General features: G+C 56.7%; 3 protein-coding genes across 5 annotated transcripts; 1 reads left to right on the plus strand and 2 right to left on the minus strand.

The window, feature by feature from the left end:
* Nucleotides 1-660: 660 nt before the first annotated feature.
* Nucleotides 661-15,192, minus strand: C4A (complement C4A (Chido/Rodgers blood group)). 2 transcript variants are annotated; one of them, XM_077904597.1, is made up of 41 exons: nucleotides 15,146-15,192; nucleotides 14,440-14,638; nucleotides 14,048-14,249; nucleotides 13,771-13,841; nucleotides 13,604-13,689; nucleotides 13,315-13,397; nucleotides 13,039-13,135; nucleotides 12,769-12,874; nucleotides 12,475-12,607; nucleotides 11,905-12,020; nucleotides 11,625-11,804; nucleotides 11,273-11,458; nucleotides 10,953-11,138; nucleotides 10,659-10,817; nucleotides 10,274-10,400; nucleotides 10,034-10,111; nucleotides 9,560-9,757; nucleotides 9,354-9,465; nucleotides 9,191-9,261; nucleotides 8,800-8,939; nucleotides 8,476-8,685; nucleotides 8,173-8,224; nucleotides 7,995-8,084; nucleotides 7,660-7,869; nucleotides 7,410-7,485; nucleotides 7,091-7,247; nucleotides 6,862-6,978; nucleotides 6,568-6,739; nucleotides 6,140-6,372; nucleotides 5,898-6,065; nucleotides 5,471-5,530; nucleotides 4,473-4,566; nucleotides 4,202-4,388; nucleotides 3,980-4,070; nucleotides 3,760-3,834; nucleotides 2,069-2,171; nucleotides 1,817-1,906; nucleotides 1,638-1,736; nucleotides 1,456-1,539; nucleotides 1,049-1,181; nucleotides 661-886 (listed from the first exon to the last, which is right to left on the minus strand). In XM_077904597.1, exons 1-41 carry the CDS (start codon nucleotides 15,175-15,177, stop codon nucleotides 745-747), a joined length of 5,205 nt encoding a protein of 1,734 aa, XP_077760723.1. In that variant the 5' UTR covers nucleotides 15,178-15,192; the 3' UTR covers nucleotides 661-744. The 2 variants fall into 2 exon arrangements, with proteins under 2 accessions (XP_077760723.1, XP_077760724.1); XM_077904598.1 differs by lacking the exon at nucleotides 15,146-15,192 and adding an exon at nucleotides 14,775-14,933.
* Nucleotides 15,147-21,378, minus strand: WHR1 (winged helix repair factor 1). Of its 2 annotated transcripts, none has more exons than XM_077904623.1 (7): nucleotides 21,116-21,348; nucleotides 20,893-21,029; nucleotides 17,649-17,744; nucleotides 17,245-17,384; nucleotides 16,101-16,248; nucleotides 15,907-15,948; nucleotides 15,147-15,241 (listed from the first exon to the last, which is right to left on the minus strand). In XM_077904623.1, the coding sequence occupies exons 1-7, from the start codon at nucleotides 21,213-21,215 to the stop codon at nucleotides 15,200-15,202; spliced, it is 705 nt and encodes a 234-aa protein (XP_077760749.1). In that variant the 5' UTR covers nucleotides 21,216-21,348; the 3' UTR covers nucleotides 15,147-15,199. The 2 variants fall into 2 exon arrangements, with proteins under 2 accessions (XP_077760749.1, XP_077760750.1); XM_077904624.1 differs by lacking the exon at nucleotides 15,147-15,241 and adding an exon at nucleotides 16,354-16,451 and having other exon boundaries at nucleotides 15,513-15,948; nucleotides 21,116-21,378.
* A 44-nt stretch (nucleotides 21,379-21,422) lies between these two features.
* Nucleotides 21,423-23,665, plus strand: DXO (decapping exoribonuclease). The gene is made up of 6 exons (XM_077904617.1): nucleotides 21,423-22,179; nucleotides 22,330-22,565; nucleotides 22,652-22,871; nucleotides 23,000-23,135; nucleotides 23,275-23,369; nucleotides 23,454-23,665. Exons 1-6 carry the CDS (start codon nucleotides 21,824-21,826, stop codon nucleotides 23,602-23,604), a joined length of 1,194 nt encoding a protein of 397 aa, XP_077760743.1. The 5' UTR covers nucleotides 21,423-21,823; the 3' UTR covers nucleotides 23,605-23,665.
* The last annotated feature ends 30 nt before the right edge of the window (nucleotides 23,666-23,695 follow it).

Below are 23,695 nucleotides of genomic sequence, written 5' to 3' on the forward strand. Positions count from 1 at the left end.
CGGGGACCTGGCCCAGGGCACAGCATGGAGTGAAAGTGCCACAAATTCCTGCTGCACGGTCGGGTGGCAGGCTGCTGAACAGACTTCCATCAAAGCTGATCTCGGCCAATTTCTCTCGCTGGTGTTCTAGGTCAGCCCCGAGACCCAAGGGGGGCCGCCACATGGGGAGAGCTAGGCTGGCAGGTAGGGAGGGCTGGCCCAGTGTATTAATACACACATCACCAAGTCCTTGTACAACTCTGGGCAAGTCCCCTAACCACTGTAAGGAGATCAGGGGCCGGCTCCAAGCAGGAGACCCCAGGACTCACAGCTGCTCGAGGGCAGAGCGGGAAGCACGTGGCCACCAGCCACTCTAACTAAAGCAGAAGAGCCAAGGCATGAGGCTGAGCACGAGCTGTGCCGGAGGCCCCCGCTGGCCACAGTGGGGCAGGGGAGCACCCCACACACAGAGCGGAAGGGAGGCTTCGGCATGATGCCAGAGCCTTAGGGTACAGGCTGCTGGGTCACCAGTCCACTAGGGATGCTCCCAGTGCATTATCTGAGAGAGACACTCTCAAGGGTCATCCAGGCTCTGAGAACTGAAGATGATGCAAACCCTGGCCTCAGAAGCTGGCAAAGGTGGCAGGGGCACTGCTCTCAATCCTTGAGACACACTGACACTTTGCTGCCAGAGGCCTTTATTGTCCAGGGGCCCGGGTACAGCAACAATCCAGGTAATAGCTGGGGGAGGCGGGAGGGTGACCCTCACACCTGGCACCCCTGAGTGCCATACTCCTGGAGGAAGTCACTGAGCTGGGCGCAGGCTGCCCGGTGGCGGGTGCTCTGGCACAGGCGTTTAGAGGGCATCTCCTCAATCCAGCTATTCGAGTCCAGCAGGTACTGGGGGCTGCAGAGGCAAAAAGGCAGTCAGCAGGGGTGGGAGGGTGGGGAGGTGCGAGAGGAGGGCACGGGGCACCTCGTTTCTGACGGGGCAGGTCTGGGTGCTGGGCATCCATTCCCTCATGAGGCATGAGGAGAGCAGGAGACATTGGAGGCCCAGAGAACTCACTCTCCCTTGAGGTCCGAGGTAGCCCCATCCAGACCCATGATCAAATATTCCTTCCCAGGTTCCAAGCGAAGGCGGCAAGAGTCTCGAACCAGGAAGTTTCGGGTCTGACCGACCTTGGCCTTGGTGTCCTTGGCTGAGAGGATGATGTACACAGGAGTAGTCAGAGGGGGGCAGAAGGTCCGGGGTGAGCGGGGGGCCCAGGGCTGGCGTGGAACCTCTCATTTGGCCCTCACCGCTCCTTACGGGGAGGTACAGCCGCTTTTCGAATTATGGACAAGCCCGGAGCTTCCAAGAGGCTTTGAGCTCAGGCCCTGAACTTACACAGTCCAGAGCACCCGGGCCACAAACCCTTGACCTCGGCTCCCTATCCCCCACCCCAGCCACCCGCCCATCCATTCCCCTCATACTGAAATGAATGACTTGGGTGATGCTGGTCTCAAAGAGGCGGAAGGCAGCTCTGCCATCTTCTCGGAGGACCTTAACCTGGAAGCCTGTGGGGGAATTTAAGAGAAGGGAGCACGGGTGTGTTCCGGCTGCGGTCAGGAGCAGGCCCAGGCAGAGACCCTGGCGGCGGCCGCGGAAGACTGACCGTACTGCACTCGGGGGTAGTAGCAGGCGAACCTCATCCTGTAGCCGGCCTCGTCCTGCAGCCCCCGCTCCAGGGCACGACGCTGCCGGGGGCACTTCCCTGCATCAGGGGCCCAGGTGAGACAGCGCAGGCCCTCGCCTCACCGGCTCCCTGCCCTCCCTCCCAGCCCTGGGTCTCACCCTCGGCACACTGGCAGACGTCAGCAGAGCACAACGTGGACAAGAGTTTGCTCTTAGTGGGTGCTCCGTAGAACACAGAACACTTGTGCTCTGGGGAAGAGAGAGGGCGGCTAGAGCTCATGTCCCTCCCCCACCCCCCACCTCATCCCAAGGAGCCGCAGGACATCCTGCCTGCCACGGCATGGCCCCAGCTCCTGATGTCTCACACAGGGACACCTGCTCCCCACCTGCTGAGTGTCCCCAGGTGCTCACCAGGGTTGTAGTAATCATACAGGGCGGCGCTGGCCGGCTGCACGAGCCCCACAGGTACCTCCTGCACTGCTCCAAAGCCCACACACTCCCGAGACGTGGGGACCTGACACAGTGGGGAGGAGAGGTCAGGGCATGCTCTCTGGGCGCTGCGGGCCACTGTGCTGCATCTCCTTGACCTATCTGGTCTTATCTTTAGTATCTTTCACATTCTAGTACCTTCTGGCTGCCAGAATTCTAAAAACTGCTCTGCAAGGTCTCTGCTGACTTCACTGGCAGTCAGTGACGTCGCAGTCTCCAGTGCCCAGGGGCAGTCTCACATCGTGGACACATTGTGCATGAAACTCTCTAAGCTCAGGGTAGCTTCTGGCCGTCCCTGGCTCTCTCTGACCTCATCATGCGTGACCGTTCCTCTTCTTCCTCCCTGGAGGCGCAGTCTGGGGCCTGGGCTCCTCCCGTCCCCTGCATTCCCCTGAGGTCTCAACTGTTCCTTGGCTTTCACCAAAACCTTCCCAGCCGATGAGTCCCAAATTAAACATTCAGCCTCATTCTTGCATTAGGATTGCTGTGAGACCTAGAAGTTCCCCAGACTCCCTCTGCCTGCCCCAAAGCCCGCCCCCTCCCGACAGCCTTGCTTCATCACCAGTGCAACAGGGTCTCCATTTATCTGTCATAACCTAACGGCAGGTGCTGTCACTCGCCCACCTCTGTGACCCTGCAGCTCCTGACCTAGGCCCAGACCCGTCTCCTCACGCCCACACTGGCTCGGTCCTGTCCAGTACCCTGCCACTTTCCCTCCTGAGCTGGGCTGCTTAAGTCAACTCCTCGCCCAGGAATCTTCCTGGCCCCTCATCTTCAACCAAACTCCTTTGCCCAGCTTCTCAGGCTAATGGGGGGTCCAGCCCGTCAGCAGGCACTGGGCAGGGCAGTGGGGGGGTTCCTTGATCCCCAAGTGCCTGGCTTAATGGTGTTACAGTATTAACACATCTTTTTCACATTTTCTCCAAGAGATTACAGTTCACATTCGAAAAAAGTTTGAGGGGGGATCCCTGGGTGGCGCAGCGGTTTAGCGCCTGCCTTTGGCCCAGGGCGCGATCCTGGAGACCTGGGATCGAGTCCCACGTTGGGCTCCCGGTGCATGGAGCCTGCCTGCTTCTCCCTCTGCCTGTGTCTCTGCCTCTCTCTCTCTCTCTCTCTCTCTCTGATGTGACTATCATAAATAAATAAAAATTAAAAAAAAAAAGTTTGAGGGCCATCAGAGGATGGATGATTGTTTGCTTTAGCCAAATAAAGGCACAAAAAGACAAAAACTCATCCGTGACTGTTATCACTTTCTAACAGGAAATACACTTCAATATCAAAAACAAAACCCCCCAAAATGAGGAAAGTCAAGTAGGGACAAGCAAGGCAGCCCTCAGTTGAGTAAATTCAGCTTTACTGAATGCTGACTGGCACCAGCCCCCAAGCCGCATCCCAACTCGGCCCCCATCGCCTGCCCACCAACAGGGTGACAGGGTGGCCTCCCAGCCTGCACGGAACCCTGCTGCAGCACTCGTCTGTCCTGTCTCCCTGCTCACACCACAGGCTCTCTCCCAGAGTGCTGGCTACTGATCCAGCTGCCCCCTGGGGAACCTTGTCACCCATGCTCACTAAACCCAGTGTCCTCCTTCCCTGGGTTGCCCCTCCCTGCTCACCGAGTCGAAGTACAGCAGGACATGCGGCCCCTCAGTCTCAAAATGACTCACATAACGGTCAGAGAGGGAGGTCAGCTGTGGGGAAGGACAGATGGTCACTGGGAGGTAGCCCTGAGCCCTGCACCAGACAGGGCTCAGCGGCTAAGATCAGGGACAGAGCAGGCTCCCGAGCGCACAGCGCTTTCACCACCCCCCACTGCCCCCAAGATGCTGACCACACCTTCTCCAGGTCGGCACGCAGGGCGCTGAATCCACTCAGGAGGGTGATGTCCGCAATGGCCATGCCTGACAGCCCCACCTTGCCGTTGCGCCTGCAGAGCAACACGACCGGGGCCCACATGCCCTGGCTGGTGGATGCAGCCTCCATCTCCCGGCCTCTGCTTCCCAGCCTCCGCCTCCTGGCCCAGCGATGCCCCTGTGCCAGTGCAGCCCCAGTGCTCACCAGATGCACACAGTGTACTGTACTCTGGATTCCTCCTCCTCAGGCGCCTTGGGGGCCTCCCGCCTGCGGCGGTTCCGCCGCCTCTCAAACAGTTCCAGGGGTGTCACGGTCTGGGAACTGGCGTCCGGGTCGTCCTTAGCTGGAACCTCCTCATACACGTAGTCCTCGTAGTCCTCGTTGGCCTCCCCTGCACAGCGATGGTGATGATGTCATGACTTGGCACTCGGCCCTGGCCCCCTCAGGGCCCTAGGCCTCCGACCCCAACACTCACTTGTGTATTCAACATGACCCACAACCGAAACTTCAATCTGAAGATCCTCACAGGTCGTGTTCTTCAGGTCCAGGACGTTGTAGGTACGAAGGATCTAGCTCAACAAGGGGTGAGAACAGGGCACGTTTGGAGCACAGACCTTTTCCGGGGCCACACCTGGGGCATCTCCTGGACTGAGGGAGTCCGGGCTTTGGGCCCCTCTCCTCCCTCCTGACCAGTCTATAAATACAGATGGCCCAGGTCTGGGGTTAGCCAGTGAGACAGGAGGCAGGGGCCTGCCCTCAGGAGCAAGTGCTCTCCAGGGGGCATAAAAGAGGCTGGGATGGAAAGCTCCAAGAAGGCTTCTGGCCCAAGCTTCCAGGAGAAGAACAAGTCTGTCATTCGGGAAGAAGGAGGGAAGGACATTCAAGGCAAGGAGATCTGTGTAGATGAGCGGATCTGTCTGGTCAGGGAAGTGGGCAGACGCTTGATCGTGCAGGTGGAAGAGTCTGGCTTTTCTCCAAGGCTAGTCTGACTAGTGTTTTCAGAAGGTTGATACCCCTGCCACGTGCACAATGGGTAAGAGGCGAGAGATTTGGGGGTAGGGAGAAATTCCAAAACCATCTAACAGAGTCCAGGAAACAAGTGACAGGGCCCTGGGCAGCAGGGCAGTAGAGGAGGAGATGCCAGGGTCATAAGGAAGGGCTGGGGTAGGGACACTAAGGTGGCCTCTAGAGCGGTGCCTGGGATCCCGTAGGGAAGGGGCCCCATCAGCCAGGTGAGGGCACACAGGAGGAAGAAGGGGTTGGGGTGGCACTGTGGTGGAGGTGCCAGGAGACACACGGGGCCTGTGGCTCAGGGGAGAGCCCTGGGTGTGTACACCATCAGCCTTGATGGGGGCTGCCCACCCCAGGGGGGCTCCCTCCTTCCTTGACCATGACCTCTGCCCTCAGGCCTCCCTCTCAAGACCATGGCCACCCCTGGCCAGGACCCAGGTGTTCACGGCCGTTGGCTCTCACCTTCAGGATCCCTTTGCTGTTGCCTCCCACTTTCACATTAATCTTGCTGCCCAAGGAAAACTTGCAGGAACAGAGAAGGCAAAGAGATGTCAGGAAGGCACACAGGACACCTCCTCCCCGAACACACCCTCTCCTCTTCTGTGACCCCAAACTCATGAGGTTTACTCCTCCACGTCCACTACCTCACTTCAGCCTCCTAAAAGCCCTGTTGGGTAGACTCTGCATATGTTACTCTTGAGATAAGATAAATGAAGCTCAGAGATTAGGTGACTTTCTCTAGGTCACTCAGCAAGTATCTTCCCACAAGGATATCAGGACAAGCTCCCATGGGGATTACACAGGGCTGGGGGTGGGAGGGTGACAGCTTCTGGCCTGGCCACAGTAGGGTTGGCGGGGGCATGGCAAGCCAGGTGAGGGAGTGGCTCACCTGCAGCTCCTCCTCCAGCCCCTGCACTTGGTGGTTGTTCAGCTGCAGCTCATGGGACTTGAACCCACTGCGGCCTATGGAGCTAAGGGTCACATTGAGCTCCCTCTCTTTGGTGGTGTGGGAAACAATCCAGTATGCAGACAGAGCATCCAAAGCTATCACCGTGTCCTGGGGAGGTGAGCCAGCGCTCAGGCACTCTGTCTCAAGACCACCCACCCCCGGAGCCCCCGGGCAGCTCCTACCTGGGTGCTACGGAACCCGCCTTGGAAACCGCCCTGGTGGGTAAGCCAGGCTGCAGCGTGGTCAGCCATCTCTGACTTGCCCTCCCGAAGCAGTAGGTCAAGCAGGGCGTAGGCAGTGGTTTCAATCCACACAGCTGGGGCCTGGGGCACAGGGTCTGTTGGGCCTTGAGGAACCAGGGTAGGTGGGATGACGTTGCCCTGAGAACCAGGGACTGAGCCCCAGTACAGGTTATCTGGAAGTGCAGAGACCGATGGGTGAATGGGGGGCGGGCCCTAGTTGCCTGGCCCTCTGATGCTCCCCCAATTATCTCTGCTCATGCTTCCATTCCTCCTTAAGATCTTCATTCAATTTCTCCCTTTGGGCACACTCAGGGGTCCTGGGGTCCCCCATGGCCCAGGCTCATTGCCAGGATCCCCGTGGCTCTCACCCCCAGCCTTCTGGGCCATGGCCAGGAGGTTGCGGTGGGCAACCTCCTGCAGGTCCTCAGGAGCCTTGCTGAGAGTCAGGGCATAGGCTGTGATGGCAGCTGCATGAGCACCCAGGGTCCCAACACTTGCCTTCTCCCCCAAGAACAAGTTTGCTCTTAAGATGGAGGTTTCCTAGGACAAAGTGGGGAGGAAGGTCAGGGAGCTGGACACCCAGCTTCCTGGGGAGAAAGCAGGGGTAGGGGGGAGGGGGGTAGCTGGGGATCAGGAAAGGGCAGACACCCGGGTACACTTACCACTTTCTGTTTCAACTGCTCTGCAGCGTCATCCTGGAAGATGGCCAGCCCGTGCTGAAGGGCGATGACTACAAAGGCTGTGAGTGCTACAGTCTCATCGTCTCCCACCAGGCCCCCCTAGTTGAAGGGGGCAGAAAAGATGTCAGCCAAGAGTGGGGAAGGAGGCAGGCGGGTGGGAACAGGAAGGGCCCTCCCACCTGGGATCCTCTGACTGGCCTCAGCCCCGAACCTGCATGCCCCTGTGTAAGACCGGGCAAGGGTCCTGGAATGAACCGTCCGCCTGCTGCTGGGACAGCAGCCACTTGGCTGTCTCCTGCAGCTTTTCAGGTGAGCCGCCCACCTGCTCCTGAGCCAGACTCAGTACCTTCAGCACAAAGGCCGTCAGCCTGGTGGGGAGAGCAAGATGGCTGGGGACAGTGCCTGGTCCCCACAGGGGACACATCCCTGCTCACCCAGGCACCGGTTACCCACCCTCCCACTGTACCTGGCTCTGCACCCCACCCTACCCCCAGCCCCTCTCAGAGACCTGGAAACACTCCCAACCTCACCAGGTACTGCTATCTCGATGTAACCAAGCCCCGTAGGAACCATTCGTTTTACGAAACTGCTGGATCCGCATGTAACCTTGAGGACAAGAGGCAGCTGCTGAGGTGACACTCACTCCCCACCACAGGTGCCCGGGGCCACGCTCCCCAATCCCTACAGGCGCCCCCTCCTGTTCCCTCCAGCAAGCTGGGCCACCCCCTGCCTCTAACTGTCGCCTCCCAGCCCCATGCCTACTCGCCCTGTGCCTGGCACCTTTCTGGATCAGATCCACAGCATGGTCCTTTGTCTCGGGAGGCAGTGTGCTCCACTGCTCCGTCTTGTCCAGGTAGCGGGAAGCAGCCAATGTAGGAGCCAAGTAGATCATGGTTTGTTCTCCACAGCCCTGGGGAAGCCTCAGGAGGGAGGCCAGGCCTCCCGGCGACAAGACCCCCTTAGAGCCCCAAGTGTCCAAGGGATGTGAGGCTAGAGGGGAAATGGAGGGGCAAGGGTCAGCGAGCAGGTCTGGGGACCCAGGGGATCTAACAGGGGTCTGTGGGCTTCACATGAATCTGAGGCTGCCCTGGGGACAGACTGGAGGGCACTCCCACCTGTAACCCTGACAAGGCTGCTGAAATCTCCATCTGGGATGATATTGGGGTCAGAGCTGCCGGGAATCTCCAAGGTCCGGGCTCGGTGGTCTGGGGGAATGGGGGAAGTTGGCAATCTGTTTGGCGGCCCACATCTCCCAATCAGGACACTGGTGGCCAGAGGCAGGGGGCCACTCACCCAGGGGATTGAGTTCATAGACAATCTCCTCCGTGTGGATGGCCCCTTCTTTCTGTCTCAGGGGAAATGCAGCTATGAGAGGTCACACAGCACTATGACCTGCCCCTCCCACTGCACACCCCCTGGGACTTGGGAGTCTGAATCTCAGGGACAGAGTGGGATTAGAATTGTAGAAGACAATCAGACCAAGGTATTCAGGGGCCTCTGGCCTGGCCGGCAGAGAGGGTATAGAGGGTTTGAGGGGCGAGGAGAAAATGTATATCTGGGAGCTTAGGGACCTGGACTCAGGACTGCTCCATTCACCTGAATTTGTAGAACCTTAGACACTGCATCCCCCACGGGGAAATCCCAGGACCCTCGAGCCACCACCTTCAGGGATACAGCTGTCGCCGCCGTGGGCACCACAGAGAAGCTGACAGGCCGGGCAGAGCCTGCGGGCACCAGGACATTCTGGGCCAGCCCTCCGCCTCCAGCCAGGCACAGCCCCTCCACTGGGGACACGTGGACGCTCACCTGGGTGCAGGAAGACGGGGATGGCCAGAGCCCCCACCCAGCTGGGCTCCCCACACTTCACCCACGCTAGCTCCCACCCACTCCCTGGAAGCTCAGGCTTCTCCAGGGCCTCACGGTCAGATTGTCTTTCAGGTAGTTGTAGAGGACAGGCCGCAGCTCAAGCTGCTCAAAGCGGCGGATGGAGACGGGCAGGCGGAGGTGCAAGTGAAACTCACGGAACACTTGGATCTGGACTGGTGTAGCCACACACAGGCCTGGCAGATGGGGGGCGGTGAGGCAGGGGGCGCAGAGACCAGAGGCCACAGGGTCCCAGAGGTGACCCAGTTCTGCCCTACTCCCCGTCCCCCACTGCCACTTCCTAGTCTCTGGGCCCCAGCACACACCGACACAGACGTCCCCAGGAGTTTGCCCCCAGCCCCATGCTAAGAGCAGAGGGCTACATGGGGAGCTTGGGTCCAGGGGAGAGAGACGGGGGAGCACCGAGGTCTAGGCAGGGCCATGTCACCTGTGCTTTCAGACAAGCTCACACCATGGATCTCCCACGTGGTCAGAGAGTCAGGGAGCATCGGTGACAATCTGCGGAGGGAAAGGCGAGAAGCCCTGTCACACCCTGGGCTAGCCCCAGACAAGAGCCCAGAGATAAGGCCAAGCCCACCACACCCCCTCACTGGCGGATGCGGTCCACTTTTTCCAGTGTCCAGAGCCAGTTCTCTGGGAAGAAGCTGCGCACGGGAATGTCATCTTCATCGATCAGGTCCTCCTCCTGCAGGACCTCCAGAGCTAGGAGACCATAGTGGAGGGCAATGAGGAGGGGGGCCATTCTGCCCTTCCAGAGGGCTGCCTGCCTGCCCCCCAGCACCACCCAGGGCCTCACCTCGGGCAAGGCCCACCTGGCCTCTGGAGCGGGACTTCTTGCGCAGATCCTCAGCAAACTGGCAGCAGGACAGGAAGGGCCCCTGGCAGGCTGGGTGCCGCACTCGAGCCACCCGCTGCTCGCAGGAGCGTACCATGGGCAGCCTCGTCAGCCCATCCTGGCAGCAGCGCCTGGCTACTGGGGAAGCATACTGGCCCACTGCAGGGCGAGGCGAGGGTAAGCACAGGGGAACCAAATGGAGACACATCTCATTTCCTACCCTGACGTCTAGATACACGACGGCTCATCCTGAGAGACCAGAAACTTGGGTGAGGCCAGTGGAGAGAGCCTCCATCCATCCCCAACCCCAGAACTTGGGTTTCTGGCCCCAAATACCATTTACAAGGCCCACCCAGGAGTGGAGCTGCCAAGAGGCAGACCCGTCACCCCAACCCTTGGGCCTAGTGGAGAGCTACACAGGCACCCACAACTCACACTTCTCATGAATCGCCTTTTGGAAGTTCACGTTTCTCTTATTCCGGGAGAGCTTTCCTTTTTTGGGACAGCTCAGACCTGGTGAAAAGCAGGACGCAGTCAAGCAGAGGGTCCATAGCCTCCCACTTCCCTTCCTTGCTCCCTTCCTATGCACTGACCCTCCTCCCATCTTATGCCCCCAGACCCCTCCTCCTTCCTGATCTTCCCGTCACCCAACCCCCCTTCCTCCTCTGTTCTCACTCTTTCTGGCCGAGGTCAACAGGTCTCCATCAGAAAAGGCCAGACCAGCTGCCTCAAACACCTGAAGAGCATTGTCTCCACCTCCAGGACCACAGCCAAGGTCATAGCTGTTCATAACTTGGAAGACCTGGCAAGAAAAGGCCGGCATGTTGCAGACAAGTTGAGGGGCCAGATCGGCCACTCAGCTCCAGGTGAGAAGGCAGGGTTTGGGCAATCCTGAAAGACATACGGAGAATGGGGAAATAGAGACCACAGGAGTCTAGATCTGAGGGAGGCCTCGGGGGGAGCCTGCGTGAGATCTCGGGGTTGGGTCCAGGGCTCAGGACAGCAGGACAATGAGCGAAAAAGGGGAGATGGGCCGGGGAAAACTGAGGTCTTGACAAACCTTGTCCATGTTGAGGGGTTTGTGGGACTTCCCACCCACAGCATACAGAGCCATGTCCATGGCTCCTAGTGCCACCAGGGCTGGAGAATCTGTTTGCAGGTGGAGCTTTACGGTCTCCCCAGGATGATAGTCCTTGTTGCTGCCCACATTCAGCTCCAGCTGGCAGAGGCAGGAGGTGGCAGTCAGAGTGGGGAGAGCTTCTTTCAGCCCCACGCCTCCTCAGTGTACCCGCTCGCAATCTCTCTTCTTTCTCTCTCGATCCCCTAACACACCGCCCCTCCCGATGCCAGTTACCTTGCCCTCACAGGCCCCTGCCTGGATGTCTACCCGCAGGGAGTTGGCCACTGGAATGCCCCCATGATAGTAGAAGGCCACAAAGTAGAAGGAGGGTGCCAACTGATGGTCCACAAACACGGAGACTGAGGTCAGGTCCCTCCTGGGCTCCCGATTCATAGACACAATCCGGCCCCGGGACAGGATCTGGGGCAAGGATGGTTTCCTCTTTACTGCATGCACATCCCCAATCCCAAAACCGTTCCCTCCGTGCCCAGGGCTCCTTCCCGCCTGAGACAATCCCTGCACCCTGCCCTGCTCAACAACCGGTCAAGGCGCACCATGTAGTAGTAATGAGAGAAGCTGTCCCCGCTGACACCCACAGCTCGCAGGTTCAGGTTGAGAGTGTCCTCGACACGAGGGGGTCGAGGATCTGGCCGCTCAATGGACAGAAACCTAGAACTTCCTGAGGGCGGGGCTCTCACAGTGAGCCTGGCTACAGCAGGGTGAGGGGAGCCTGCAGACACCTGGAAAGAGGGACAGGGCAGGGCTAGGGTCAGTGGCAAAGACCCCAGGACCCAGCTTCTTCCCCAAGCCCAGGACAGGGGGGTAGCCAGGGTAGCCCCTGGCTTTCCAGAAGCCAGCCAGCCTTTCTTTCCTTCTCCAATCCTGTCCCGCAAGCGGATATCCTACCAAGAGCTGCACTTCTGAAGTGGACTGAGAGACAATGATGGGAATGGTGACTTGGCCGCTCCCATCTGTGTTTTGTTCAAGCTCCTGGATTCTAGGAGCAGATCTAGCAGAAGACAACGTGGCTGAAACTTTGACAGGAATACCAGAGGCTGGGGAACCAGATACGTCTCGGACCAGGGCCTGGGGGCAGGGAGGAGGGCCAGATAAAAGAGACTGCTCAGTGAGGCCATGTGCCCTTTTGACAACACCCCACCCTCCCATCCTCTCCTCCAGAAGAAACCTGCAGCAGAAAGGGGGCCCCAGGCACAAAGTGTCGCTTGGTGTTGCTAAGATCCAAGGAGAAGGGAGATGACACAAAACGCCAAGATGTGAGCTCTGCTTCCTCCATCTCTCCTCCTGCAAGAGATGGGGCAGAGAGAGGTGGAGGACAGAGAGCCCCAGAAGGATGAGCAGGAGAGTGAGGGGGAATGCAGCTCAAGCGTTTCTTGCTCACAAGACAGTGAGCTGCTCAGGGCATGGGCCGTCCTGTATTCATCTCTGTTTGCTGAGGCCCACACAGGACCCAGCACACAGATGGTATGTAACGTGTCTGCCAGATGGACGGGGGTTGGGGGTGGGGGTGGGGTGAAGGGAAAAAGAAAACTGAGATGGAAGCAGGAGTACCTTCTCCTGAAACCACCCAGAAACACAGTTGGGGAGAGACAGTCTCCTGGGTCTTTTCTGGCTTTGGGCACAAGACACAAGACACAAGGGTAAGAAGAGCAGGGAATCATGTCGATGCTGGAGAACAGAGGGTCAGCTCGAAGGTCAGGGGTTGGGGGCAGGGGTTACAATAAGGGAAGCCCCTCACCTGGAGACTCAATGATGGCAGCTGCAACATAGAGGTGCAGCCCAGGGAGGTCAGCAGCATTAACGTTAAGCTTCTCCAGGGCACCTCGAACCTCAGCCTTTGAGAGGGAAATGTGGCACTGGCCATCCACCAGCTGGGGCATAGAAGAAAACAGGGCCTAGGGTGAGATTTGTCTCCCTCCTGCCCTTCCCCACAGAGGGCAGGACCCTCCTGCCCACCCCCCCAGACCCCCTTCCCTTTCCCTCTCCTCCCCTCCCCTCCACCCTCCCACACTCCCCACACCCTCCTTCCTACCTTAGTCTGACTCTCCAGCCCCCGAAGGAAAGTCTTATCACCATTCTCATTCAGGAGCCCAAAGCGCACATATGCTACCCCTTGCACCGGCTTCCCATAGATGTACCTGCCGCCGCAGAGAGAGTGGGAAGAGGGTTAGTTTAGGAAATAACACCCATGTCTCAGGGTGGGGGTGGGGGTGGCACTAGGGCAAGAGGAACCAGGGCTTCACAGCTCCTTCAGACTTGATGGGGAACCCTGCGTGCCCCACGCAGGAGATGGGAGAGTTACCTGGCCTGGACGTCTAATTGGATCTCATCAAGAAAGCCAGGCACTGCCAAGATGTAGGGCTTTCCAGGAACAATCTTCACCTCGAAGTTGGGAAGGACTGACTCAGGGTGAAGGGGTGGCAGGTCAGACTCCAGTGAAAGGACCCTCTGAAAACTTCCCTCCCTTCAGGGCTATGGCACCCACACCTCCCTGCCCTGCCCTGTCCCCAGACCTCCCCTTCTCTCCGTTTCTCCTTGAGGAAAGGAGAGGCTTGTCTCTCGCGTCTCCAGCTCTCACCATATTTCTTCACCTCAAACTGGGTGCTGCTGTTCGAGTCTCGGCTATCTGAGAACCGGGCTGAGATCCTCCATGTCCCTGGCCTACAGATGGGGGAGGGACTCAGCCCACTTGTGCAGGAGGCCAGAGGCCTGGCTCCCAGGAAGAGGGCTGACTTGGAGGGGAGCCCAGAACTGTGAGAGGAGGTTTGAGCTCTGACAGGGCGCTGGAGGCAGAGAGCCAATGAAGATGGGGATGGCGGGGCGGTCGCCAGGCCGGGGCGGGGGGGGGGGGGGGGGGATGCACTCACTCTGAGATATCGGGAATCATGAAGTCATCCTGGAAGATGGAGGAAACGCGCACTTCCCTCTTCCGCACACGGAGGCCATGGGAGTTCTGCGGTGGGAGTAGAAGTGGTCACGGGTGGGAGGGCAGATCAGCAGCCCTCCTGGTCAAGGTCAGAAGTCAGGAACTCACCTCTACTGTGACCGTCAGGGTGTCAGTGGATGGGCGCATCTTTTGATCCAGAGCGAAGATCCGATATCGAACTGGGAGAGAAGGGCAGGAGGTGAGCAGGAATCCATTGGCAAAGGGTGGGCCTCAGCCCTCACTGCTCCCAGCCAGTGAGAGGAGGACAACAAATATTTGCCAAGCAGCCTTCCTGTGTAGCACATTCAGGCTCTTACTTACAGGTGCCAAACATGCCCTGGGCAGGCTGGGAGAGCCAGAGGCAGAGGCCCAGGGCTTGACTCACCCCGCTGGCCAGGGTTATAAACAGGCTGGTCAGTCTGCAGAAAGAGGTGCCCTCGGCGAGAGGAGAAAAGAAGGTTGACGCCCTGAACATCTATCTTTCTGGACAGAAAGTTCTTCAGCCATGCTGACTGGGCCACCAGCTGGACCTCGGGGCCACTGAGGAGGCGGTAGAGGCCACAGTTCTCTGCTTCTTCTGGGGAGATCTTTCGTGATAGGGAGAGGGAGCAGGTCAGAGACAGGGCAGAAGGAAAAAGTCAGAGATGGAGACAGAAACAGGAAAGGCAGCCATGCAAGGTGTGGCAGGGGGAGCCTAGCGAGAGCACAAAACGCTGACCAGAGGGGAGCAGGATGAGAGTTGCTAAGAAGCCATAGAGGGGAGTGGAGGCTAGTTACCTGGAGGCTAAGGAGCACGAAGTCTTTTTCTGAGCTGAGGGTAAAGTCAGCCTTTGTGGAGCAGAGGGCATTCAGGTTGGATGGGTTTCTCAGAAACACTGATCCTGCCACCACCTGTCCCCGGGGAACATCCTGGAGCTGCACCCCCACTGACAGGGGGACCCCCAGGTGAACCACAGAAGGCGAAAACAGGAGCAACCTAGGGAGAGCAGGAAGGGTTGGTGTTCAGCATCCCCCAGGCCCCTCTGTCCCCCCGTCCTCAGTTAGGTCCCCTACGCCTGCTCTCCCGCCACCAGCCCTGTCCTCCTCAAGCACTGGTGTCCTTCCTTCCCGACCTGGGCTTCTGCAGGGATAGGGCAAAGAAACTGGCCATCCAGGCCAGTCCCCAGAGGAGCCTCATGGCTGGAGGACCCAAGAGGGATCAGACCAGTCTGTCTGCCTGCTCCTCTCTGGTCAAGCCCGGGCTCTGAGCAGATTTGACTCTGGACCTTGCTCCTCCCCTGGCCCCGCTAAGCTGGGAAACCATGTGACAGGCAAGAAATGCAACTGGCCCCAAGCCCGGTGTTTAGCAGGGTCAGGGGGAGGAGGGACAACCCCCGACACCTGGGTCTCTGAAGGCATCTGAGGAAATCATGGCTCCGAGTCCTGTCCTTCCACGTTAACCCTCTCATCCCAGTGCCCTGGGCAGCCGCTATATTGGGTGTACCTGGGTGTACAGGTATACACATACGCACGCATGGGCGTAGGAGTCCAGTGTGGCTCAGTACATGGTTGGAGATACATGGCTTCCTTGGTAAAAATCCTAACAAAACAAAATACCAGACACTTGTCTCTAACTACAACCCCCACAAAACCTGAACGACACCAGGCCTTCGCTCTGTGTAGGCCCCAACACAAATTCCATGGCTGAGGACACAGGGCATACCCTTACTACCCTGCAGGGAGAATGGACCCCAGTGTCCTTTTCTCTCTCGGAACAATGAGGCAAAGCTCAGGCTCAAGGTTGGCTTTAACTCTGCCCCCAAACCAGGTGTCCAGATACATATTACATCCAACAAAAGACATCCAAGAAATTGCACATGGTTTGTACTTTATTTGGCAGCTTGATCTTAACATTTAAGAAAGAACTCTGCCCTCCCTCACCAGCCTTCCCGGAAATCCCGTCTTCCTATCCCAAGAGCGACAGCAGTACTTTGCTGTGTGAAAGGCAAGAGCCATGGCCTTGGCACGGTTTGTGGCTCCAGTCCCACAGAAGGGCAGAGAAGCATTGCCCAAACCCCACCACTGGGTCAGAGCCCAGGTAAACAGCAGCAATCACGTCTGACCCTTTATGCAGATGCAAGCCCAACACTCATCCGGGCTCCTACGTCTTCCCAAGGTGACCCTATCTCATCCACCACTGGACATACTCCTGGACCCCTCTCAACCCACTCTGCAGAGATATGCAATGATGAGCAGAATCCTCACGTCTCCGGCAGGCGGAGGAGAGTTCCAGAAGTGGTGGAGACACTGTGCAAGCAAAAGAAAAGACGAGGCTGGAGCCAGATACCTAGGCCAAAAGTCTGGGTAAAACTCAGAGCTTGGCCTGGGATAGTCCCAGGAGGGAGTCCAACCTTGGTTCACTGCCTTATCATCTGCTAGAGGCTGAGGGCGAGACTCACCAGTCCACTAGCTGGGCCCCAATGAGGTCGTGCACGTGGTAAGTGAGGCCAAGTCGCACCGAGGCAGGTGCCCGCCGGCCCAAAAGCTCTGATAGGAGTAGCTCTCGGTACTTGGCCTTCCGGACCATGCTGAGGACAGCCTGGCGCCCTGGAGAAGTGGCACAGGAGAGGGGAAAGGCATAAGGCTTGGGCCCCAAGGAGCTACCCAAAGGTGTCCTTAAAGGGCTGAGGACTTGAGCTGCAGATAGAATACCTTTAACAAAATATTTGATGAATCTCCCAGCCCCAGGCACGGCTAGCCACCAACTCCCAGCATCTCGGACAGTGAGGACTCCAGCATTCACCAGATGCCTAAGGAGGGCGAGAAGCCAGGAGAGGAGGCCTACTGACACTTGGACACTGTCTCCCCAAAACTGCACAACCATGCAAGGGGACTAGGTAACAGTAGCCCACCCCGAGTGGTTCTCTGCTCACCTTGCTGTTTAACGCCCCAGGCCCTTGCTTCCATTCCTCTTCCTAGACTGCCTCCCACCCCCACTTTCTTTTCCTCTTACTATTACCTGTTCAACTAAAGCTGCTTCTCCTCTCTTCCTCCTCCTTGACCACATGCCCTCACATACTCTTGGCCTAACCCCAGGGGATAAACAAGGGCCTTTCTTCTGTGCTCCTGCCACTTGCCTTCCCCAGGCCTCACCATGGATCCTCCCATGTCTTACTAAAAATATATAAAATGCTTTCACATATACCTTGGGTTACAACATAGGGAACCTGAGCCAGATAAGGCCCCATGAAATGGAATCCTCACTTCACCCGTTTCTGCTTTTTAATGAGAAGGCTTTAGGACCATCCCAAGCTCATACCCCTCTCTATTCTCTTAGTCTCAGCAGGGTTCACAACAGGCACTTATGGTACCTGGTGGGCAACTAGTCATTGGATTAGCCATCCAGAGCTCCTGGATTTTAGACCAGTATTCTTTCTAAGGCCTCAGGTAAAGACAGGCCTCCTCTCTTGGTGAAAGAGTACAAATTTAGGTCATTTTACTAAAAAGAAGAGTCTATCTTTTTGGTAGGTGCACTGGAAGAAGGAAAAGGCTTGATGGGACTGGGAGGAAACAGGGAAGTTCTATTGGTCCCCCAAGTCTCACGTGATCTCTGGGTCCCTGAAGCCGAAGGTCTCTGTCATTTGGTCCTGCTGGAAGCTAAGGTCCCCACAGGCTGGAAGTACCAAAGCCAGAAACTTCTGCACTGCCCCAGCATATGGTCGGCCATCACAGGCCCTGAGGACCTGGAACCAGAGATGACAGATGCAGTCTGGCCCCACCCTCACCCTCCACTGACCCCTTCAGGACATTTCTCTTCTGGTTTTCCCTTTCACTCATGTCCTTCTACCTCTCAGACTTTCCCTCATTTCCCTCTCGTTCATATTACTGCTCAGCAGACCCCATGTCCTCTCTGTGACACAGAGTAAGAGAGTATGTTTCTTTTTCCTTCCACTCTTCAACTTCCCAGCCTGCCCCGCCCCCCCCCACACACACACAGTTACACGCACTCTGGTCCTGTAGTCCTCAGTGAAGATGATCCCATGGGCGTCCAAGTCAAAGCCTAGCTGGACGATTCTGATCTCCCCCTGCTCTTGAAGCTCCTTCTGTTTCCAGAGAGATGGCAATAAAAAGAAGGGCATCAGGGTAAGCCACTCTGCTATCTCTGGGAACTTCTGGGCAGGGAGATTTTATTGTCAATATTGGGGAGTTTTTCTCTAAGCAAAGGAAAAACTGTGGGGAAAGAATCAGGTGGTTTACTAAGTAGTCTTTTCAAATTACTTACCCACCTTTCTATCCACCCATCTCATCAGTTCCCTATCAATCAACATATATTTCATAAAACCAATCATACGCCAGACACTAAGATAAAGTAGTGATTAACACATAGGCCCTGCCTTCAAGGAATTAGTGGTCGAGATTTTGGGTGAGGGAAAGTATCTGAAGAAATAATAGCAAGTCCAAAATCTCAAAAGTATATTAACCCACTATAAATTCACAGAACAGAGCAGACTCGGTGAGGAAATAACTTACATTAACAATTGAAAAATATATATTCTCTTCAAATATACATAGACTAGCAAAACTGACCACATAGTCTCAATAAACTTCCAATGACTGAAATCATAGTGTGTATGTTCTCTGGCCACAATACCATTTGTGTCAGAGATCAGTAACAACTAGGTAATATGAAATTGTATAAAATTAAGTCACATTTCTAATCAACCCTTGGTCAAAGAAAAAACTCACAAAAATGTTACAATATATTTTAAACTGAATCATAATTAAAATACGTGCCAAAACTATATATATCTGCATGTGCTTATGATAAACGACAACTTGACGTGCATATATCAGAAAGAGGATGAAATAATGGGAAAAAAAGTAAAATAAACCCAACAGTAGAGAGAAAGCGTCAATAAAACAGAAAACATGAGAGAGCTACAAAACTAAGCATTAATTCACTGAAAGACTATTAAAATTGATAAGCCCCTGGTGAGACTGACCAAGAAAATGGGGGGTGGGGTGGGACTAGAAAAAAGCACAGATAATCTAAAGAATGAAAAAGGGTCATCACTACACATCCAATAGACAGTAAAACAAGACTACAGACTTTATCTAAATTAGAAAATTTAAAAATTTAAATGACTAACAATTTCCTAGAAACATAGGAAATTTTTCACTAGAACTGACAAAATGGGATATATTCACAAAATAGGAATATATGAAAGCAAATGCACTATCACTACATGAAACTGAGAATTTCAAAAGTATCCACCTAATGAAACACGGTATAAATACAGTACATACATCCATACATATTACTTTATTTACATCAAGGTCAAAAATGGATAAAACTGGGCTATGTTGTTTACGGGTAAACACATAGGTGGTATAAAGAAAACCAAGGGAACAATTATCATACGGGTCAGGACCATAGTTATCACCAAGGGACACAACTCATTTCCATCAGAGAGTGATGTATGTGGCTATAGTCTGCCTTAGGTGGTAGTTGCTTTATGGGTATCTGCTTTATGAACATTCTTTAAATCGTGTGTTTATATTTTTCTTTGTGCAATTTTTAAAGCTTTTTAAAAATTAGGCTACCATCAGTAAATTACAAATAACAAATACTCTGTAAGGAGTGGTTCTATGGGGGATCCCTGGGTGGCTCAGCGGTTTGGCGCCTGCCTTCGGCCCAAGGTGTGATCCTGGAGTCCCCAGATGGAGTCCCACACCGAGCTCCCTGCATGGAGCCTGCTTCTCCCTCTGCCTATGTCTCTGCTTCTCTCGCCGTGTGTTTCTCATAAATAAACAAATAAAATCTAAAAAAAAAAGGAGTGGTTCTATCTAACTTGCTTCCTCCCGAGAGTGGAGCTAGTCTCCAACTTCCTTTTCTTCCCTCTTTTTGTCCTGACAGGTTACCATTAATCTTCCACATGCTAAATCCAATGGACTGATTTGGGGTATTACCTTACTTAATTTACTGGCCTTAAATCACAGGTTCTAACACTGCCAACTATTCCACCTCCTTGAAAATCTATTTGCTTTCTCAACAGGCCTCTTCCTGGGTTCCTCCTAACTCTGACAATTCCTTCCCAGCCTCTTCCAGAGACGAGACTCCTCTTCCTCTGCTTTCCCTTTACAACAATGGGTCCCAAATTTTAAGGAACATTAAGAATCACTTGGGACAGTAATTCAGAATGTAGATTCCCAGGTCCCACTTCAAGAGATCTGCCTATTAGCTTTAGGTGAGTCCCAGGAACCTGTATTTTCTAACAAGCAGCCCAGGTAATTCTGATACAGGTGGAACTCGGGACATACTTTGAGAAACACTGCCTTAAATGTGGGTATCTCTTAGCTTTGTAGATTTGGCCCTTTCACTCTAAACTTGAGGTCCTTAACCCTGGACCTCAGAGGATCTGTAAAACAACCCACCCTCCCCCTTAAAAAAAAAAAAGAAAAATGCACATATACCTTCTATGTATGCGGCATATATGCATTTTTCTGGAGAGAAAAGGCCATAGCTTTATCTCTTAAAGTCTGTAAAAAGGTTAAAAACCACTCTTCTACTCTTCCTATCCGATCTCGCCTACCTCCGCAGACTGAATGAACCGTACAACTCTAGTATCACTGGCTCAGAATTCTCTCCAGTCCCTCACATCCAACTGTCTACTACACACTTGCCTTCAGACGCTTCCCAAGCACCTCCAAGTCCTCCAAAATGTATCGCCTGCCCCCGCGCCTCAGCGCGTCCCTACTCTACTCACTCCCCCCACTGAGTCCTGCCATCTGGAAAACCTGAATCACCCGGACTGCTCCCCACGCTCCTCACCGTCACCCACCCTCGCCCTCCTACTGCACTACCCTCCTTGAGGCCTTCGCCAGTTGGCCGCCGCCACGTCTTCCTAACCGATCTCCCTGCCTATCTCCCTTCCTCCGACCCCCGCGGCACGGCGTCCCCTCTCCGGGCTAACGGTATCCTCCAGCGTCGCCTCACGGGTAGGACGGCGACCACACTGGGACGCGGCCGCCGGCATTCCCCGCGATGGAAGGCTCCGACTACGCCCGAGGACTCCGTTTTCACAGGAGTCGCTCCTCCGCCTCCACGATGTGGCCTGCTCTCCTGCCGGAGGGTCTTTCCGCGAGGTCCGTGGCCACCCCGGGAGACCCGCGGACCCACTGGGGTCAGGGGCCCGTGGCCCTCCGGCGAGGCCGGGCGCGGCTTCCGTCCGCCGCCCCGACGCCGCTCACCAGCTGCCGGTCGGCCGCCGTCCGGTCGGGCAGCAGGCTGTACACCTGGCTCCGCAGCGCGATGGGCGGCAGCGCGTCCTCGAACAGGCCTCGCGGGAACAGCTGCACCAGCTCGGCGACCGCGGCGCGCGCCGACCCTGGACGGAGAGACCGGTCACCGCGGCGGGCGGCGGGCGGCGGGCGGCGGCGCGCTCCCAGCCTGGCCCCGGGCCACCGCGCTTACCCGACTCGCCCCTCAGGGGATCCGCCTCGGCCTGCCCTCGCTCCCGCCGCCGCTTCAGCCCAAAGGGGTCCGGGACCAGACCCTGCCTCTTGCGGCTCATATCCCGGGGGTCAGGCGGGGTAAGAGGCCGGCGCCGAGGGAGGGGGCGCGGAGACGGCTCTTCCGGCGCAGGGCATTGACGCGAGGCTCCCTGGAGGCCCGCCCGGCGCGGTAAGGATGACGTGCCCCAAGAGCTTCCGCTGGCGCTCTCCGCGCGGCCCCGAGCAGCGCTGCCACCCGCCGGGACTGGCCTCCTGCGCGGGTGCGGGGGCCGGGAGCGCGTGGGCGGCGGGCGGAGCGCGAGCTCCCGGGGGAAGCGCGCCCCCGCGTCTGTCGCTGAGCGCGACTCGGAGCGCGGACACCACCTTTGCGCGCCTCCCGACTCCTGGACGCACCGGCGTGACGTCTCCGCTCCGTGGAGGAGGCGGGCTTTGAGGCCTGCGGGTCGGTGATCTGCGCCCGGACAAGCCTTCCCCAGCCCCCACCGCGTTTGAGGCGTCGGCAGCGGGGCGCAGGGCAAGAGGAGGGGTGGGCTGCGCGGCTGTCTTGTTTGTGCTCGGGGCCAGAGCCTGGCCGTCGGGAGGCTCGCTTAGTCCAGACCCAGAGTCCCCCTTTCCCGGGCCTCCTCCGTAAAAGGATAACTCCCTAGGCCCCAGCTCTCAGGACCTCATGGATGGCAGAGAGACCAAGAGAAGAGCGGAGGAGGCAGATGTAGCCGAGCCTCGGAACAAACTCGCGCGCCCGGCACTCTCGCTGCCCACAGACCCTGCCCTCTACTCTGGCCCCTTTCCTTTCTACCGGCGCCCTTCCGAGCTGGGCTGCTTCTCCCTGGATGCACAACGCCAGTACCACGGGGATGCTCACGCCTTGCGCTACTACAGCCCACCCCCTACCTATGGCCAAGGCCCCAAATTTGACCTCAGAGATGGATACCCTGATCGATACCAGCCCAGGGATGAGGAGGTCCGAGAAGGGCTGGACCACCTGCTTCGCTGGCTCCTGGATCACCGAGGCCAGCTGGAGGGGTGAGCAAAGCAAGCACACATGTAGATCTGGAGACCTGCACCCACTCTCTAAAATTAGGAGAGCCAAAGCTGGAGTGAGTTCGGTCTTTAGAAGGAACCTAGGCTCTTTGGGAAAATCACCTGAGCTAATGCTTCTCACTCCTCCCTCAGGGGTCCAGGCTGGCTAGCAGGGGCCATAGTGACATGGCGGGGGCACCTGACAAAATTGCTGACGACACCGTATGAGCAGCAGGAAGGCTGGCAGCTGGCAGCTTCCCGCTTCCAGGGGACACTATATCTGAGTGAGGTAGAGACACCAGCAGCTCGGGCCCAGAGGCTCGCCCGGCCACCCCTCCTCCGGGAGCTCATGTACATGGGGTACAAGTTTGAGCAGTACATGTGTGCAGGTGAGAGTTGCGTCTGCTCTGGAGCCCTCTCCCCCTTCCCCAGAGATTGAAAGTCCCCTCCCTTGTTGCTGCTTCTCCTTGTGCAGACAAACCTGAAAGCTCCCCAGACCCGTCTGGGGATGTTAACACCAATGTGGCCTTCTGCTCTGTGCTACGAAGCCGCCTGGGAAACCACCCTCTGCTCTTCTCAGGGGAGGTAGACTGCACAGACCCCCAGGCCCCATCCACACAGCCCCCCACCTGCTATGTGGAGCTCAAGACCGCGAAAGAGATGCACAGGCCTGGCCACTGGAGGAGCTTCTACAGGTTCAGGGTGGGGGTGGGTAGGAGGAGAGCCTAGAGCACACAGCTGGAAAAGGGATGGGGGCGGGGGGAAGAGGGAGAAGCTGGGGAGTGGGGGGAGGGCCCTACTGACCCCTTGCCTTTCCTGACAGACATAAGCTCCTAAAATGGTGGGCTCAGTCATTCCTTCTGGGGGTCCCAAATGTCGTTGCTGGCTTCCGTAACCCAGAAGGTTTCATCTGTTCCCTCAAGACCTTTCCTACCATGGAAATGTTCGAGTATGTCAGGGTAAGGCAGTGGTGCTGCAGCTCCCACCAGCGTCCCCCGCACCCAGACCACAGGTCCACTATGCGGGGCAGCAGTCCGCCTTCCCCTTTCCTGTCTTCCCCCTCACCACCTGCCTTCCACCTCCTCCTCGGCCCTCCAGAATGACCGTGATGGCTGGAATCCCTCCGTGTGCATGAACTTCTGTGCTGCCTTCCTTAGCTTTGCCCAGAACACAGTTGTCCAGGATGACCCCAGGTGAGGCATTCATCTCTGCCCCTGCCTTCTGGGTCTCCGGAGCTCTCCTCCAGCCCTCAACCTGTGACCCCATGTGCCCCTTAGGCTTGTCCATCTCTTCTCCTGGGAGCCTGGCAGCCCAGTCACGGTGTCTAAACATCAAGATGCACCCTATGCCTTCCTGCCCACGTGGTATGTGGAAGCCATGACCCAGGACCTCCCATCACCCCCCAAGACACCTTCCCCCAAGGACTGAAACTTCAAAGGGGCTGGTCCTGTCTCCATGTGCACAGATAAAAGCATATTTCTAGGTGGTTCTTGCTGTGTCTTCTTTTTTTTCTTGCTGT

The sequence above is a fragment of the Canis aureus genome, chromosome 7 (assembly GCF_053574225.1).
Source record: "Canis aureus isolate CA01 chromosome 7, VMU_Caureus_v.1.0, whole genome shotgun sequence".
Taxonomy (NCBI): domain Eukaryota; kingdom Metazoa; phylum Chordata; class Mammalia; order Carnivora; family Canidae; genus Canis; species Canis aureus.

Coding starts and splice junctions, on each gene's coding strand:
- C4A (XM_077904598.1), bottom strand. CDS start 14,839: ATGAGGCTCCTCTGGGGACTGGCCTGGATGGCCAGTTTCTTTGCCCTA. Junction 1,182..1,455: donor CACCCAAGTCATTCATTTCA/GTATGAGGGGAA, acceptor TCATCCTCTCAG/CCAAGGACACCAAGGCCAAG. Junction 887..1,048: donor ACCTCGGACCTCAAGGGAGA/GTGAGTTCTCTG, acceptor TTGCCTCTGCAG/CCCCCAGTACCTGCTGGACT.
- WHR1 (XM_077904624.1), bottom strand. CDS start 21,215: ATGAGCCGCAAGAGGCAGGGTCTGGTCCCGGACCCCTTTGGGCTGAAG. Junction 17,385..17,648: donor CTGAGGACTACAGGACCAGA/GTGCGTGTAACT, acceptor CTCTGGTTCCAG/GTCCTCAGGGCCTGTGATGG. Junction 15,949..16,100: donor GGGGCCCAGCTAGTGGACTG/GTGAGTCTCGCC, acceptor TTGCTTGCACAG/TGTCTCCACCACTTCTGGAA.
- DXO (XM_077904617.1), top strand. CDS start 21,824: ATGGATGGCAGAGAGACCAAGAGAAGAGCGGAGGAGGCAGATGTAGCC. Junction 22,872..22,999: donor CACTGGAGGAGCTTCTACAG/GTTCAGGGTGGG, acceptor CTTTCCTGACAG/ACATAAGCTCCTAAAATGGT. Junction 23,136..23,274: donor AAATGTTCGAGTATGTCAGG/GTAAGGCAGTGG, acceptor TCGGCCCTCCAG/AATGACCGTGATGGCTGGAA.